This window comes from Anoplopoma fimbria, chromosome 12, assembly GCF_027596085.1.
Source record: "Anoplopoma fimbria isolate UVic2021 breed Golden Eagle Sablefish chromosome 12, Afim_UVic_2022, whole genome shotgun sequence".
Taxonomy (NCBI): domain Eukaryota; kingdom Metazoa; phylum Chordata; class Actinopteri; order Perciformes; family Anoplopomatidae; genus Anoplopoma; species Anoplopoma fimbria.
This window is the reverse complement of record NC_072460.1, coordinates 8,426,055-8,443,977: the sequence shown is the minus strand read 5'-3', so window position 1 is coordinate 8,443,977 and position 17,923 is coordinate 8,426,055. Positions and strand designations below refer to the sequence as shown.

Sequence of the window (17,923 nt, the reverse complement as noted above, 5' to 3'; positions counted from 1 at the left end):
GTTAAATTAATGAGAAACAAAAATCATAAAAAAAAAACGATTTACGGCAGTCCCCCCCCCCCCCTGCCCCGCCCCGCCCCGCCCCGCCCCGCATGAGCTCGCGTGCCACTGCGCTGACACCTGACTGACGGCTGCCACACGGTCCTGCCTCTCCGGTGCGCCAGTGCCACAAGGAGAATCTCGGGCTCTGTGCTTTTTTTTTTCTTTTTTTTTTAAGTTATCGCGATAGTTGCAATAGCACGGTACTTCCATCATGGCAGGCAGTAAGTTGGTGCTAGAAGGAAGAGTAAGTATAAAGACGTTTATTTTAGGGCTCAGCGTGATTGTAATCCCATTGATCAGAACGTGGTTTGGACATCTCGACTGGGTCTTCGATTATCTGACGGAAACTTCCGGGAAAATAGTGATCGGTCTCCACATTGCAGTTATCAACGGCCTCTTGCTCCTCGTATACAAGGGACCTCTATACAAGGTAAGCGCGACGCTCGGTAGCCTGCTGTTCAGATGTGATCTTATTTTAAATGAAGCTAATGTTGACACCGCTGTCTGACGTAACTTACGTCTTCATTTAAACTCTAATGTTGCACTGCTAATGCTAGCTAACCCATGTAGCCAGTTAAGACTCGACTAGTTAATCCTCTTAGCTAAGACAAGCTGTCAGTGGTGTGCTCTAGATAAACCTGAGCCAGGTGGAGCCGCAGTGCCTTGCTCTCCATCTGCCCCTTGCTATGAATACTGTTATTTCAGACAGTTATGGTCCAGAAATGTGCTAGTTCCGTGTTGTTTTGCTTTTTTGCGTCAACAACATGGACCTGGAGCAGTGGACGAGTCACCAGGCTCCTGGTGCAAATTCTGCTTAATTGACCGAATAAACCCCGTTCTTGCTTTACCTAGAGTCGGACCATAACTTTTTAGAGTTGGACTGAATTTGAAGAATTGAACAGACTCCTAATTCAAGATGTGAATTAGGAGTCTTGAGGACTGATGGAGAGAAAGGGGTTTCGGTTTGACCCGGGATAACCAAGTGTCCTTACTGGTTCCAGGTCGCAGTGAGAGCCTGCTTTCTGGGAGTCACTTTTGGCTGTGGCTTAATTATAAGCTTCTCTGAGACCACTTGGACCCATTTCGGCTGGTACGTATTTAGTTTAATCACTTATTCACTTAGTTTAAATGATGCTTCTGTGTAGATATGCATTTTTTTATTTTTTTTATTAAATTGATATTTAGATTAGATTCAACTTTATTGTCATTGCACAGAGTACAAGGAAATACAGTTTCAGCATCTAAACAGAAGTGCAAAAGAAGCAGTAAAGGTGCAGTGCAATGTGCTGGATAAATAACAGTATAAATAATAATAAAAAAAGAAAAATAACTAAGCATTTAGCATCTTTTTGTAGTTTAACCTTGTATCTATGTATTTACAATTCATAATTATCCTTTCCAAATGTATAAACACATTTAAATACAACAGTTGACAAGAGTGTCCTAGAATAAAACATTTAAAAAAAAAAAAAAAAATGACAGACAGTAAAAATACAGAAGACAATGATATAGAATGGCACCTCTCCTCATAGTTTACATATGGTTCCAGTAAACACAGATCCATATGATGGGCATTTTGTTCAAATATCAGCACTGCAGTTTTCCTCTCTGTCATTTAAAATGTATTTGTGTAAATGTGTTTTGTAACTGTTACTATATCCGTATTAGTCTGTTGCAATTATTGTTTTCGTAGTAACTTGCCTCTGCACTATACTTTTGCTCTGGTTTATGCTTTGAGATGCTTGTTTAAGAAAGGAGATGCACTTATGACTTCTGGTGACTAGTAGTTCTCTTGAATACCTATGTTGAATACACTTCCTGTAAGTCGCTTTGGATAAAAGCGTCTGCTAAATGACTGTAAATGTAATGTAACATTTATTTTTGTCTGTCTTGTTTTTTTGGTTTTTTTTACACAATTGAATCCAGGTGAATAAAAGTTGAAGCCTGATAACCATACTATTGTTAATTCCTTGGTTAATCATCGAGCTCTACAGAGATACAGTGAACCAGGACATGTACCACATTTAGACAGCAGAATGGGTATTATGTGTTGTAACCATGTCTCTCTGCAGGTACATGTGCTCCCTGTCCTTCTTTCATTACTCTGAATACCTGGTGACGGCCATCATCAACCCTCGCAGCCTGTCGCTGGACTCATTCCTGCTCAACCACAGTGTGGAGTACACGCTGGCGGCCGTCTCGTCATGGGTGGAGTTCACCATAGAGAAGCTGGCCGTTCCAGGTGGGTGTGTCTTCAGTCCAGTCGTCACTCCATTCAGAACAGACGTTTACATTTTGTTGATGGCAGGCAAAAGTTTTACCTGTCAATATTCCGTTTTATCCGTATAAAATATTCCTGTATATCAGTGTAGAATATTCAGGTATATCAGTGCAAAATATTCCAGTATATCCATATAAAAAATGTCTGTATATCAGTGCAAAATATTCAGGTATATCTATGCAGAATATTCAGGTATATCAGTGCAAAATATTCAGGTATATCAGTGCAAAATATTCAGGTATATCTATGCAGAATATTCAGGTATATCAGTGCAAAATATTCAGGTATATCAGTGCAAAATATTCAGGTATATCTATGCAGAATATTCAGGTATATCAGTGCAAAATATCCCGGTATGTTGGTGTAAAATTTTCCAGTATATCAGTGTAAATATTCCTGTATACGAGTATAAAACATTCCAGTATAAGAGTATAAAACATTCCAGTATAAGAGTATAAAACATTCCAGTATAAAACATTCCAGTATAAGAGTATAAAACATTCCGGTATACGAGTATAAAACATTCCGGTATACTTCCGGTATAAGAGTATAAAACATTCCAGTATAAGAGTATAAAACATTCCGGTATAAGAGTATAAAACATTCCAGTATAAGAGTATAAAACATTCGGTATAAGAGTATAAAACATTCCGGTATAAGAGTATAAGAGTATAAAACATTCCAGTATAAGAGTATAAAACATTCCAGTATAAGAGTATAAAACATTCCAGTATAAGAGTATAAAACATTCCGGTATAAGAGTATAAAACATTCCGGTATAAGAGTATAAAACATTCCAGTATAAGAGTATAAAACATTCCAGTATAAGAGTATAAAACATTCCAGTATAAGAGTATAAAACATTCCAGTATAAGAGTATAAAACATTCCAGTATAAGAGTATAAAACATCCCAGCATACGGGTATAAAACATTGCGGTATACGAGTAGAAAACATTCCGGCATATCATTGTAACCTCTGAAGTAACATTTATCTCTGGCTGTGGGCGGACTGAGCATACAGGGCATGGATGAGTTCATTGTCTAATGGCTCAGTCTCTTGGTGGGTCTCTGGAGATCCTGAACATTTATGTCCCAGGGGCCGTCCAAGCCCCTATCAGAGTCTTTGAGAAAACTATCTGCAGCTCCATGTTCAATGGAGCTAGACCGTCCTCCAACCTTCTACTTGGTACACAGCCAGATCAGCCGTCCTATCTGTTGCTTCTATATCTGTTATATATTTCCGTGCTCTTCTCGCTGGTTGGATGTGGCTCTGCTGGGGCAAAGGTTATGTCACATATTTCTGGGCATCATCATTTAAAAATATCAGAATTAAAATCTGATGATAAAGATGTGTTGTTTGCTTTTGTTGCCAGTAGCGTTTAACTTTTTCATTGGCTGAGGAGGCAAAAACACATGTGGTATTGACAGACTTATCAGGCTTCAACTAACTATTATTTCCATTAGCGATGAATCTGTCCAGTGTTTTTTGGGGTTTAGTCGATTAGTCTAGTTTTCTGTAAAATTGTGAAACCATCAGTGTTTCTCTGGGCCCAAGATGACGTCCTCAAAGTTTTTTTCAACTCAATATTTTCAATTGACTGTAAAAAACAAATTAAAAAAAAATCTGAAAATATTCACATTAAAGAAGCTGGAATCAGAGATTTCTGACCTTTCTCTTTTAATATATATTCAAACCGATTATTCAATTATCATAATAATTTGCAACTGATTTAATAGTTGACAACTAATTGATTCATTGTTGGGACTATGAAGCCTGACTAGTATTCAAAAGGTCTTGACTTGATTCACAACTATAAGGTTGACCCGCCTCAAATAGTGATAGAAGTTTCACTGGAAGATTATTTTCAAATTGACGCAATTGGATCAGCTGGATGGTTGTTTTGCCCTGTTGGTCTCCCTGACATCAGTGATGTCACAGAGTGAACTTTCCATCAGCTCTGACCATCTTTGGCTCCATCCAAATGTTTTATTTTGCGGTACCATCCACTTATTAAGTTAACTTTACTTAGCTACAGCTGATATATAAAATCTCTGTCCACCATATAATAGATGGGGAGTGATTTCACACAAAACCTTTGTCCCAGTTCATTACTATGGACAGCTGAGACCAGTCAAACTGCTGGCCTCAGGTCTGTGAGCCAACAAGGAAGAGTCTCTAAGCATGAGGTGCAGCCAGACGGCAACCTCCGGTTCTGAAAAATGAAGTCGATGCTTCATGTCTTAAAGCTGCATTCTCTCTACTGTCCATCAGGGGGCGACTCCTCCGGTTGTTAGTCTGCTAACAAGTGGGAAAAGAGTAACTTTTTGAATAAGGAGCTGTTGATTCTACTGTTACCCTGAGAAATACCAGTTTAAAAACAGAAGAAAGACGTTCTTGTTTTTAGTTTTATTCTTGGGGATTTATTATGTTACAATGTGTGACATGGATTTATAGTCCTGGACTAAGATTAAGACTGTAATCCTACAGATTTCAGTCCTGGTTGACCTGGGCTTTTCAAACATGAAGTCTGCAGACCTATGAGACGTATAACGTGTCTGACTGACAAGCCTCAGCTGGAGGTGGACTTCACTGAGAGGAAGTCAGAAAATTGAAGCAGTGAAAAGTTTCAAATTGTAACTGGTTTGTTCAGAATGTTCCTGACCTTTTGAATCAGTTCTTGAAACTGAAATGAATTAGATTTAAGTTGAACAGAGTTTCACCCTCCCGTCCATCAGGTTGAGTTTGAAGGATTCCTGAGTCAAACAAAACTCCATCAGTACTTCATCAGTCTCTCCTCTCTCTCAGAGCTGAAGCAGCTGAACTGGTTGAGCGTCGTGGGCCTGCTCCTGGTGCTGTTTGGCGAGTTCCTGCGTAAGGCGGCCATGTTGACAGCCGGCTCCAACTTCAACCACATTGTCCAGAATGAGAAGGCCCAGAGCCACGTGCTGGTCACCAGTGGGGTCTACTCCTACTTCAGACACCCCTCCTATGTGGGCTGGTTCTTCTGGAGCACAGGGACACAGGTGAGCTACAGCACTGCTCAACTCATTCCCCATGTACAACGTTTCTCTCCCATAGCGCTGCAAATCTGACTGGTACCTCGTTTGTTTTTAGACGCTCTGCTTTCATAATGATATTCATGAATTCTGCTAAATACCGACCAAAAATAACGACCAAATTATAAGTTACACGCAGATTTTTAGCAACAATTACTTTTTAAATTCACTTTTTAGTTTTATCAGGCAAATGTAGGGTTTACAGGTCACCCAATCAGGTCAATACAGTTATTACTGCAAAAGAAAAAAAGTACTTCTGAAGTTTGAGTTTATGAAAACCCAACATCTACTGATTCGGCTGCTCCAAAATAAAAGATTTTAAATGACAAAATAAAGGGGACTTTAATTGTGAAGAATTTTCTAGGTAATGAAATGTGTGTTTCACCAGATTAGCGGAGCTTTGTAAGAAGTTATTTTTCAATAAAATAAATCTAATACTACAAGGAGGAAACAGCAAAAATGTGTGGAGAGTCTATAAGAAATGAAATGTGTGTATTTACTGTTTTAGAGCCGCTCCTTTAACCATGAAATATTGTCAAAAGATCACTATCAGGCAGGTTGCAGTGAAGTGAAGTGAAGTGAAGTGAAGTGAAGTGAAGTGAAGTGAAGTGTCACACACGTGGACACTGCTGAGTTCTGATCTGGCTCATCCGATCGGAATAGAAAAGACAAGTGGAACCACAGACTCTGATTATTTGGCCCACAAAAGCACTTCATGCTGAAATAAAAAAAACTAAAATCCTGTGTATGTTTCAACACTAATTAATGCTGCTCGGGCCCTTTAATAATCAATGAAATGATAATAGTAATGATTTGAAAAACTCCCCATGTGTTCTGTTAAGTGAATTGATGAGACTGTTGACTGTTGCAGGTCATGCTGTGTAACCCGGTGTGTATATTGGGCTACACGATAGCCAGCTGGCGGTTCTTCCGGGAGCGGATCGAGGAGGAGGAGCTTTCCCTCATCCATTTCTTTGCAGAGGACTATGTGGAATACAAGAAGAGGGTTCCCACCGGGCTGCCCTTCATCTCAGGCATCCGTGTCAACTAGTCCCAGGAGCTGGATGCAGCACGTAACAGACTTAAAGCACTGAGGCAGGTCAGGCCTGGTGGGTGTGTGGCGTCTGCCAAGGCGACGGCGGCCCTCCAGAGGGAACCCCTGCAGCCGGTTCAGAGCCTGTAGCTCACTGACAAAGATCATGACAGCTGGGATGGCGGCAAGCAGCCGGGCTGCTGTTTTTCTACCAACTTCCAGACCAGACAACCTCCACTGTACTATATGTAGTCCAATATCACCTACTCCATCTGTTTCTGTTGTGTTTCTGTTTGCATGCTTTTACCATGCTTAGTGTTTCCCATGATAACCTGTTGTCTGTTACTAATGATCATCAATATTATCAAGAAGTGGCCACCACTGTATGTCTCACTGTGTTTGTTTCCTCTGGGCCATTTTTAAACACTCCTTGTGTTTTGTTTTTGTAATGACCTCAGAGTGAATCTAGATCCCAGATATTGTGCTCTTGAAAGTCAATTGATCAACCGATAGCAAAATTCTATTTCAAAAGCAGAGTTCCAACCAGTAGAGCAGTCGGTATGCATATGTCATGGACCTGACTCGCCCAACAACACTGCTAAGTACCAATGTACACTGGTTTTATGCCGTCGCCTCCTCATAGCTCCAAAGCTCTTCCACAAGTTGTGGCTTTAGGGTTGATTGAACATACAATTCCAAATATTTTCAGTAGTGTCTCTTTTATTATATGAAGTTTTTTACTGTGGGAAAGACCCCTATATGAAATAGAACATGGAACTTTAGCTGTCCAGTGCGTCCAAACAGTGGTAAAGGGAACAATAGCTGACATTGCATTTTTTTTTTTACATTGCTTAACATCCGCATTACAATTGTTATTATCCAGGATAAAATATAACTGTATATGATATTATTCCCATATCAAAAATAAATGGTCGGAGAGTTGATAACCAAATAGCTTAGCAATGTTGTCTCATCTGGAGCTTTTAAAGATTTTATTTGTCATTTTCCTTTGTTTTGACTGAGGCCATTGGACGTAGAACATAGAAATGGGGGAGAGAGAGAGAGAGAATCCAACCCGGTACGTTGCGGTCATAAGGCATGTTCTATAACCACTTGACTGCCAAGGTGCCAAAGTAAATAAATTCAATTCAATTTATTTGGTATAACCCAAATTCACCAATCACCAATTATCCTCAGAGGGCTTTACAATCTGTACACATGCAACATCCTCTGTCCTGGAACCCTCACATCAGTACAGACAAAACTCCCCTTAAAAAAAAAAAAAAAAAAAAAAAAGGAAGAAGCCAATGGGAGAGCAACAGAGGAGGGATCCTTCTCCCAGGATGGACAGAATGCAATAGATGTCGTGTGTACAGAATGAACAGCATAACAGAGATACAACACATTCAATGTATAAGACATAAATGATTCATATAATCACAGTAGTAAGCAGAGTAACGAAGGAAAAATTACAACTACTAATAACAGCAGCAGTGGATATATTAGAATAATAATGATAATAAAAACATTAATTGTATTGGTAATAGTAATGTGACAAACAAAAATGGGTGTTATGGATCAGATTTGACAACTTCCCTTACCCTACTTGATCTAACATGCCAGAGGCTTTTTGACCTTGGAGACCTGCTGCAGGCATGGTTACGACGTTATTGCATGTGTCTTCCATTATTTCTTGTCATTACTCCACTGCCCTCTGACTAATGATAAAGTCAATCACGTGCTCAGTCTGTCTAGCGCTCTTCCCGGGGAAGCGCTAGACAGACAGGAGTTGCAGGAGTTGGCCTAAGTTGTACAAGGCACCGAAAGCATGAGTCGTGGGTGTTCCAGCTGCAGCCAAGACGAGGCGCAGGATGAGGCGGCCTTTGCTAGTGGCAGTATATATTGTGGTAGTTAGCTGAGACACTGGAGGTTGAAATTCATTTTGTAGGAAATGTCTCAAGGTGTGAAAAAAAGTTGGTGGTCTTTTCCTCAGGCGACGGCCTTGAGAGAATGAAATCAATAGCAAAGAGGGCGAAGCGCATACAAAATACAACTGTCCAGGTCCCTTGCAGATGCATCCCAGACATCGAGCATGTTTGGGGAGTCTGTCAGGTCTGCCGGATTGTCGAGTAGCTACAGCTAATGAGAACACACCATGGGTTAAGGGGACTCTGCACATTAGATTTATTGGCAGTCAAGAATTAGAATATCAGCATTACTTAATCTCTTAAAGTTAGGGTCAGAATGTAATTATTTAAAGTTAATGCCCACATCACCTGAACAAAATCTCTACTACTGTATGCTAAAGAGTTAGCGTGGCATGGACCTAGCGTTACTCAGCTTAGCACGCAGTAAAGTTTAGTTTGTTACCTTCATTCTACGTGGTTTTTGATAATGTTAGCTTTGTACCTGCTAATTTACCACTTTGAATTTTGCATGATAACTGCTATCACGATACGGTTTTAAGCACAGTATTGAGCCTGCTAATGGCTACTAATCCCACTCTGGACTATCTTGGAACACAAGCATATTTCATTATTCAGTTGACCAATGGCACAACCTACTCAATACTGGACTCCTGCAATCCAGTTAAAGTATACCTGTGTGTATGTGTGTGTGTTTTTGGGGCGAAGAGTGTCCGCAGTCTGGATTTAAAGTGACACATTTATAGCATATCTGTGAAGTGCACTGTATATGGTTACATAAAGAAACAACTGTATGCAAGGTGTTAAGATACTGAGCGGACTGTTACAGCATGACACACCTGAGATGAGTTTAGGATGTGTTTTTAAGCATTTACCATAGGCCTGTATTAAACAGTGTATAACTGACTGAAAAAACTGTTGGCTGACCATTGTGCATTTATTTAAAATGATTTTCTCAACGGGAAATAAGGCTCCGTCTTATCTACTCTCATTGTGCAGACATGATTTAGTAACTGGCTGTCGTTTTTGATGGTTTGGTCCTCATGAACAATTAAATGAACAAAGTGAACATACTGTATTGGGCTTGGGGACAAACACATTAGTCCTACATTTTTTAAAAACGAAATCCATTAGCAATGCATTTGTTGCATTACAGGAAAGTAAAGGATGTTTATGGAGTTAATTGCATCAAAATATTAAAAAAGAAAAATGGGGAATATAAGTGATAATGCCCGATCCGTTGTATGCTTGTATTGTGTGGTTCTTTGCCCCTAGGGAATTATACACTTACCGGCCACTTTATTAGGCACACCTGTTCAATTGCTTGTTAACAGAAATAGCTAATCAGCCAATCACATGGCAGCAACTCAATGCATTTAGGCATCTAGACAGGGTGAAGACGAGTTGTTGAAGTTCAAACCGAGCATCAGAATGGGGAAGAAAGGGGATTTAAGTGACTTTGAACGTGGCATGGTTGTTTGTGCCAGACGGGCTGGTCTGAGTATTTCAAAAACTGCTGATCTACTGGGATTTTCACGCACAACCATCTCTAGGGTTTACAGAGAATGGTCCGAAAAAGAGAAAATATCCAGTGAGAAAATGCCTTGTTGATGTCAGAGGTCAGAGGAGAATGGGCAGAGTGGTTCGAGATGATTGAAATGCAACAGTAACTCGTTACAACCAAGGTATGCAGAATACCATCTCTGGGGCCTGGTCAGCATGATGACAGACTATGGTCTCTGCTGTTGTACAGTCTGATGGCAGTGGGCACAAATGAGCGTCTGACTCAACCCGCTCCCGTCCTGCTCTTTGGTAGAATCAGCCGATGGCTGAAAGAGCTGCCCAGCTGCCACAGTTCCTCATGGAGAGGGTGAGAGGGATTGTCCAGGATGGCTCCTGAGTTTGGCCTTCATCCTCCTCTCACCCACTGACTTCAGACTGTCCAGCTCCAGACCCACCACAGAGCTGGCTTTCCTCACTAGCTTGTTGAGCTTGTTGGCATCTCATGACGTGTGATGTCAGGGCCACAGGTCTGTAGTCATTAAGACCGCTGGGACGACTCCTCTTCGGCACCGGGTCAGGACTGCAACCACCCCAGCACACCACTTTCAGTAACCTAGGGCTGATGTCATCAGGTTCACTGGCTTTGCTCATCTGAAGCCTGGAGAGCTGATGCTGTACCTGGATGGTGGTGAAGGTGGGGCTGGGTGGTGAGGGGGTTTGAAGGGAGCTGTGAGCTCCTGGCCGAGGGTGAACAGTTGTAGGGGGGATGGGGGGAGTGATGGGCTGTCCTGGTCCACTGGTGTGGAAATGTTGGTCTGAAGAGGGCTAGTGGGTGAGGGAGGGGCATCCTCTGGTCTTAACAGTCTGCTGAGAGAGGGGGAGGTGGCAGAGGTGTAGATGGGAGGGAGAGCAGAGACTCCAGCAGAGGTGTGAATGGGGGAAGAGGTCTTAGGTGGAGACCTAGCCTCACTGTCTCAGCACACCGGGGTGGGGGTAGTGTCGAACCTGTTGAAAAATAGGTTGAGCTCCGATGCGAATGCTAGGTCACCCTGTACTCCAGATGAAGGCAGACTGCAGGCAGACTGTCATCATTTTCATCCCATTCCACACCTCTTTAGTGTTGTTCTGTCACATCTTAGCCTCAATTTGCACAGGCTCACCAAAATTGGACAATAGAAGATTGGACTAACGTTGCCTGGTCTGATGAGTCTCGATTTCAGATGCGACATTCAGATGGTAGGGTCAGAATTTGGCGTAAATAACATGAAAGCATGGATCCATCCTGCCTTGTATCAACGGTTCGGGCTGGTGGTGGTGGTGTAATGGTGTGGGGGATATTTTCTTGGCACACTTTGGGCCCCTTAATACCAATTGAGCATCGTTTGAACGCCACGGCCTACCTGAGTATTGTTGCTGACCATGTCCATCCCTTTATGACCACAGTGTACCCATCTTCTGATGGCTACTTCCAGCAGGATAATGCACCATGTCACAAAGCTCACATCATCTCAAACTGGTTTCCTAAACATGACAATAAACCCGGTACTAGCAAGGTGTACCTAATAAAGTGGCCGGTGAGTGTATATCACATACTTTACGTATATGAGACTGAGGCAGCTGGTTTTCAGTGAAACTGCTCGTTGAAAACAGATGCTGAGAGCTTAGACCTTTGCACAGCAGATACATGAGCAAGAGGGTCAAAGTTCAAGGTACCATGTTATGAGGATTCAGTATGTCCCAATCTCTTATATACAGTCTAATTAAACGCATACTTCATGCACTTTGTAAGTGCAGCTGCAGTGTGTACTAAAAGAAAGAGTATGGAACGCAGCCTGAGTCTCATGCTGAAAGGCTATCAGAGGACCAGGACCTCCTCCAAAAGGAAAAGGCCAGCAAGTGCTTTTCTGCTTTACAGGCCATTAAACACGTTGGAGGAGGCTGAAGTCTCTGACGAGAAGCTCACAGAGAAAAAGAAAAGAAGCACTGGTTCTAAAAAGGATTTGGTTTGAGGAATAGAAAGATGTGAAGGAGTCCACGTAGAACTTAGACTCTCCCACCTTAGTGGACTTTGACACAGCAATAAGTCAGTGTCACTCAGAAAAGAACCTTTATGAAATGTAAATCCTGCCTGTATGTATACTGTACAGTTGTATTTTGAAGCAGTTTATTGAAAAATGCAGAAGGGGGATACCTGTAAATACGCAGTAGTTACATATCAGCTCTAGCGCTGTATAGTTTATAGCATGGACCATATCAAAAACAAAAGGTAAAAGTGTTAAAAAAAAAGTCCCCCTTTTAATCGATCCCAGATTCATGGATTCAATCCATAGTTTGGTGTTTGATTATGACATGTTGCGCATGCGCACAGCCTGTCCTTCCTTTCTGCTAGCTTCTCCGCCATGGCGCCCATTGTAAGTAAAGTCGCGTGTTAACAAATCGTGTAGAATAATAGCTTTTCCGTTGTGAAAGCCAGATAAAACGAGCGGCATGAGGAGACAGTTTTGTTTAAAATAAAAAATACAACAAAAAAATGGTCCAAACGCAAGGTTCGGGTTTGGGTTTGAAGCGTTCTTCTGAGAACATAGGTGGCTGTTTTCCCTGTGGCCTACAGCTGCCTTGTAGCTGACGTTAGCCGCACAGCTTGGCTAGGTGCGCTAACGTTAGCTCACCACGTTGCTAACTCCGCTAGCTTGCCCCGGACGGCTGCATGACAGCAGTTTTTTGTCTAATAAGTTGCACCAATCCCATAGCTGATATGTAACTGCGTTAATGAGAAGATGCGGTTAGCCTCCGTCATTCTGCAACGTTAGCTCCGACACCGTCACGTTCACGTGAGGTGGACGGAGAGCCGCGAGGTGAATCTAACTTATGCTCGTTTTTGCTTTTTATCATGAAGTCAACGCAAGTTCAATAACCAGTCAGTTGGTTTACTATTGACTTCCTGTAGCGTCACAGCATGTTTATCAGTTTTCCAGCCATGTTCTCAAACCAGCTCCAGTGTATGTTGTTCATGTCTGGTGTTTCGTTAGCAGAAGAAGCAGAACACCGGCAAAGGTGGAAAGAAGAAGAAGCAGGTCCTGAAATTCACCCTGGACTGCACCCATCCTGTTGAAGATGGCATCATGGACGCTGCCAACTTCGTAAGTCCACCACTCATCAATCAGATGTCTCAGCTGTTTTTAGTCTGTTCACTTTATACAGATACAATCACTACGACTGATTTTCCACAGACAGAAATGACTCAACAGTTGCTTGTATGACGTAATCGTCCACAGCGGGACATTGGGATATTTGCCACAAACTGCAGATATTGAACCCTGAGCATTGCCGTCAGAAAAGTGGAAAAAACGGCTGTTATCGGTGTGTGACGTTTCCATTAACGTGTTGTTTCCAGGAGCAGTTTCTTCAGGAGCGCATCAAGGTGAACGGGAAAGCTGGCAACCTGGGTAACGGTGTGGTCTCCATCGAGAGGAGCAAGAGCAAGATTACGGTCTCGTCTGAGGTGCCCTTCTCCAAAAGGTCAGTCCCACACCTTAATATGTTGCTCGCTGGGCCATGTACACCTTTAAACTGAACAAGGCCATCCTAGTCTGAGACATGCAGCCTTCAGAGTTTCTACAAGAAGTTCTTCATTGATCCCTCATTGGAGCATTTTTACTGTGTACTCTGTTATTATTTATTACACACACAGGGATTTGTGGAGAGATGTCAGACGGATGGAACTGCCATGCAGCTAAGCTGTGTTTATACTTGCGCACGGCCTAGTAGTAGGATTCCCAGCACGCAAGCTCTAAGCATGCACTAAGGCATTTATGTTCAACGCGCTGTTTGTTGAATTGTCATCATTCTCTGAAACGCCAGACGGCGTACAAACAAAATGTACTGGGAAGAATCAGAAAAACAAAGAGTGTAACCGACAGAAAGGGTTGTACTTGTCTGAAAACTCAAATTTCATATTCATAGACTACTTTATTTTACCTTGTACAGTCCCTGTAGAGAAATAACTCAAGTTTTACATGCATTATAGAGAAACATGTTGAATATCCTGTAAAGGATTTCATTTGGTTGTCATTTCCTGGCTTGCTGGCTTCACCATAAACTATGTTTTATTGGTTCAGTGCCTTTCCTTAAGGCTGCATTTACACTAAAACAGGTGTTGCGGCATTATAGCGCAGGGTTGTGCGAAGGCGTTTGTCTCTTAATATCCCATTAAAACCAAGCATCTGCACAACTAATTGACGCGTTTTGTTCTCTCTTGGTTGGGTTGCACAGTGATTGACAGCATTACGTCCAGTTGGGTTTCAACAAACTTTGATTCAGGCTGATGTTTGTTTTTGTTTTTTCGAGCCTCCTGCATTCCCCACCACCACAGGTTAAGCGCACTAACATATATGGTATGAATGTAGTTTAAGAGTGGCTCAGTGGTACAGCAGGTCGTCCTCCAATCAGAGGATTGGCAGCTCGATCACCGGCTCCTCTAGTCCATGTCAGTGTGTCCCTGGGCAAGACTCTTAACCCCAAATTGCTCCCGAAGGCTGTGCCATCTGTGTATGGATGGGTGTGAATGTTAGATAGACCTGATGGGCAGGTGGCACCTTGCATGGTAGCCCCCTGTCATCAGTGTATGAATGATGACATGTAAAGGGCTTTGAGTGGATGGAAGACTAGAAAAGTGCTTTACAAATACAGTCCATTTACAGTTTAACTGGAACCCAGTCCACACTCAGCTGGACTTGAACCAGCCACTATCCGGCCCCCGAGCCAAGAAGACCCTAGAGACTGAGGTTCTGGAGTCTTTGGAGAACACCAGTGCATCCACGTCGACCTGCAGTATCCCACAATAGATCATATAGAGCCTCTTTCCAACTGGGACTGACATGCAATCTATGTCTGGATGAGGAAAAACTCATTTTAATATAGGTGTAAATTTAGCAGAACACCTAATTAGGGCTGCAACTGATGACTATTCTGATAATCTGTCAGTCATCATGTGAGCTACAAAAACAGTGGCATTTGCTGGTTTACCCCCCCCAAGACATTGCCACAGTGTGTGTCAAGGGTCATAATAGAGACCCAACTAATCAATGACCAAATTCATTGCCAAATATTCTTATAATTGATTTTGATCAATATAATCGATCCATGGAGGACTTCAGATAATTTGGATGCAGCCAGTGTTACAGCATTGTGATCTGATCAGTCAAGTGTAAATTATATTGGTAAAGTTTGGACACATATATATATTAACTAAAAACTCACCCAACATGTATCACAGTATTTAAAGAGACAGCGGACATTTGCTTTCCTACAGTATTGAAAGTGAGTGTAGAGGTACAGACAGGAGAAGTAGGCTGTCTGTTAATTATTCCTAATCATAGGATTATGTTTTAAAAGCTCCCAGCTTTTAAAGGGGCAACTCAGTGTTGGCTCAGTGGAGAGCAGGGTCGTCCTCCGATCAGTAGATTGGGGGTTCGATCCCCGGCTCTGGCGGTCCATGTCGAGTTGTCCTTGGGCAAGACACTTAACACCGTACTGCCTCACAGTATGTGAGAATGTTAGACGGTGTATGCATGTGAATGCACTACATATCACCATATAATGATGACATGTAGTGTAAAAGCGCTTTGAGTGGTTGGAAGACTAGAAGTACAGACCATTTACAGCTGCTATTTTTCATTTAGTAGTTAATTGCAGGAGTGCTTTTAATGTTAACAAACCAGCTTTAGTTTTATAACATGTTCTCTTCTCATCCCTTTCAAGATCATTGTATTTTCTGAGATGGTTACTGCAGGATTTAACGTAATTTTTTATTTTTTTTCTACTTGCTCAGTTTGGATTTGCTAGATGAACTAGCCCAACGTGGCATTTTACTTGCAAGCCTTATTATTGAGCTGTGCATCGTACCGTTACCACCATACCGACATGTTGAAAGGTCGCCTTACTCTGCCTCTCCCCGCTAGCTTCAGCTGCCAGGTCAGCTCTATTAGCAGCAGCTAGCAGGCCTCCCCTCACAGAGAATGAATGAGGTCCGTCTGTGTTGTAGCTCCCGTTGACCTGGGACGCTCCATGTTTGGCCACGATTGGGCCAGATCAGCCGAGCTAATTTGCATAACGAGATCGGATCACAGTGCTAGCTGAACGGAGATGACATGAGCATTTGTTAATGTGAATGCTAGTGGCCCAGATGTCATCACAGATACAGATCAGTGTGTAGCAGTGGCATCGAGCAGGGAGGTTGCAGATTGAACCCAACTGAACACTCTCCACTCACTCCTCCCTCTGGAGGAGCCACACTTCAGAATTCTGCAGCTCGTGTTACTACAGCATGTCAGAGAACCACGGTGGCCTTCAGGTAACATAAAACCTGAAAGCCTCTTTCTAGAGCCAGTGTTTGGTTTGTCCGTTCCGGGTTACCGTAGAAACATGGTGATGCAACATGGAGGACTCAAGAGGATTGGCTCCCTATGTTGAAATGAATGACTCATTCTAAGCTAACAAAAACACATTAAGTCTTAGTTTCAGGTGATTATACACTTATGAAAACATAGTTATGAATATTATATTCCATTACTGCTGGTAGATCCCTTGCCAGGCTGCACACTGGCTCTTTAATACCAGCTGAAAATCAGCGACTGATGTGATGATTGCTGGTTACTAATTTCCGTCAGATTTTCGGAGGACTGCTTCATTGCTATTCTGTCAAATGCACTCTCTCTGCTCTACAAACCATCAGTGTTAAGAATACAACATATAATTGATGATGATGTGGTTGTTTTTCTCTGTGGTGATATTCAGTATGCACTATATGCTTTCTCATATACTCAGCAACTTCAGTCTGTGCTGTGAGTAAAGTTCATGATTGATAGTAAAATCTGAATGATGTGGATAAACCAGCACTGATGATGATGGTGATGATGATGATGATGTGCTGCTACCATCCGATGCTCACATGTCCACACAGTGGTTTTTACACCTCAGTTTTCATACAGATCAGACATGTTCATTGGTGAGCTTCTGGTAGTTTCTAACATGTTTCCCAAATATTCCTATGAAATACGTCTAGTCATTAAATCCGGCTGAGAGCATGACATCATTTATAGCTTCTCATGGGACAGTCAATACTTTCCTGTAACATGTAATATACGCAATAAAAAACAATGTCTTGTATTGTGTCTAGAGGCACATCTAGATTGTCAGGTGGACACTAGAATAGTGTTGATACAGTTGTTTAATGAGTCAATCAGAAGAAAACCAGCCCACCAATTAAACCTCCAGTCTGCTTCCAGTGTGTCCCAGATCTGTGCTCATCTGTTTAGTATCACTGCAAACTTAAAATCTTTAGGTTTTTGACTGTTGGTCAGACAAAACGTGAAGATGTAATTTTGTGATGGCCATTCTATAGACCAAATGATTATTGAACATATTGATCAATAGGGAAAATAATGGTGATTAATTAGTGGACAGTACCTGTGGACTAACAGTTAAACTGCTGCTTCAGTATTTGATTCCACTGAGCTGTTTGGAATGAGGAGCAGTGAGGTGTTAATCAGAGAACCAAAGATAAAACGATACGGGTAAAAATGACTAATTGTTGCCATGACTGAAGCTTTAGTATTAGTTGCATTGCGGTGCATTATATTTAATTGTGCTGCCGTCGACCCCATTAGTTTTCTTGAATCTGACGCTCTGTGTTGGGCTCCCGTTTCAGATACCTGAAGTACCTGACCAAGAAGTACCTGAAGAAGAACAATCTTCGTGACTGGCTGCGCGTTGTGGCCAACACCAAGGAGAGCTACGAGCTCCGCTACTTCCAGATCAACCAGGATGAAGAGGAGGAGGAAGATGAAGATTAAATTCACAATTAATCAGATTTTGTACATTTAAATAAATGTTGTTTACAGTACAGAAGGGGGTCCCTGTGTTTTTTCTGTCAGGATACTAAGGACAGACGAGCTCCAGGACTGATCAGTGACCAGTGTAAAGTAACTGTCCCACTGATCAGGTAGCTCCGGTCTGCAGCTCTGCTTTAATGTGAGAAATGTGAATTTTCTGTCTCATAGGTGCTAAAAGACGGGACACAA

The 17,923-nt window shown here is 42.1% G+C and overlaps 2 protein-coding genes across 3 annotated transcripts; both read left to right on the top strand.

Moving 5' to 3' along the window:
- The first annotated feature begins 145 nt into the window (after nt 1–145).
- icmt (isoprenylcysteine carboxyl methyltransferase) lies at nt 146–7,457 on the top strand. Its single transcript, XM_054609379.1, has 5 exons — nt 146–472; nt 1,044–1,132; nt 2,115–2,284; nt 5,131–5,348; nt 6,253–7,457. Exons 1-5 carry the CDS (start codon nt 254–256, stop codon nt 6,430–6,432), a joined length of 876 nt encoding a protein of 291 aa, XP_054465354.1. The 5' UTR covers nt 146–253; the 3' UTR covers nt 6,433–7,457.
- A 4,721-nt stretch (nt 7,458–12,178) lies between these two features.
- LOC129099607 (60S ribosomal protein L22) lies at nt 12,179–17,750 on the top strand. 2 transcript variants are annotated; one of them, XM_054608905.1, is made up of 4 exons: nt 12,179–12,253; nt 12,875–12,982; nt 13,237–13,361; nt 17,551–17,750. In XM_054608905.1, the coding sequence occupies exons 1-4, from the start codon at nt 12,242–12,244 to the stop codon at nt 17,693–17,695; spliced, it is 390 nt and encodes a 129-aa protein (XP_054464880.1). In that variant the 5' UTR covers nt 12,179–12,241; the 3' UTR covers nt 17,696–17,750. The 2 variants fall into 2 exon arrangements, with proteins under 2 accessions (XP_054464880.1, XP_054464878.1); XM_054608903.1 differs by having other exon boundaries at nt 12,872–12,982.
- Nucleotides 17,751–17,923: the final 173 nt, after the last annotated feature.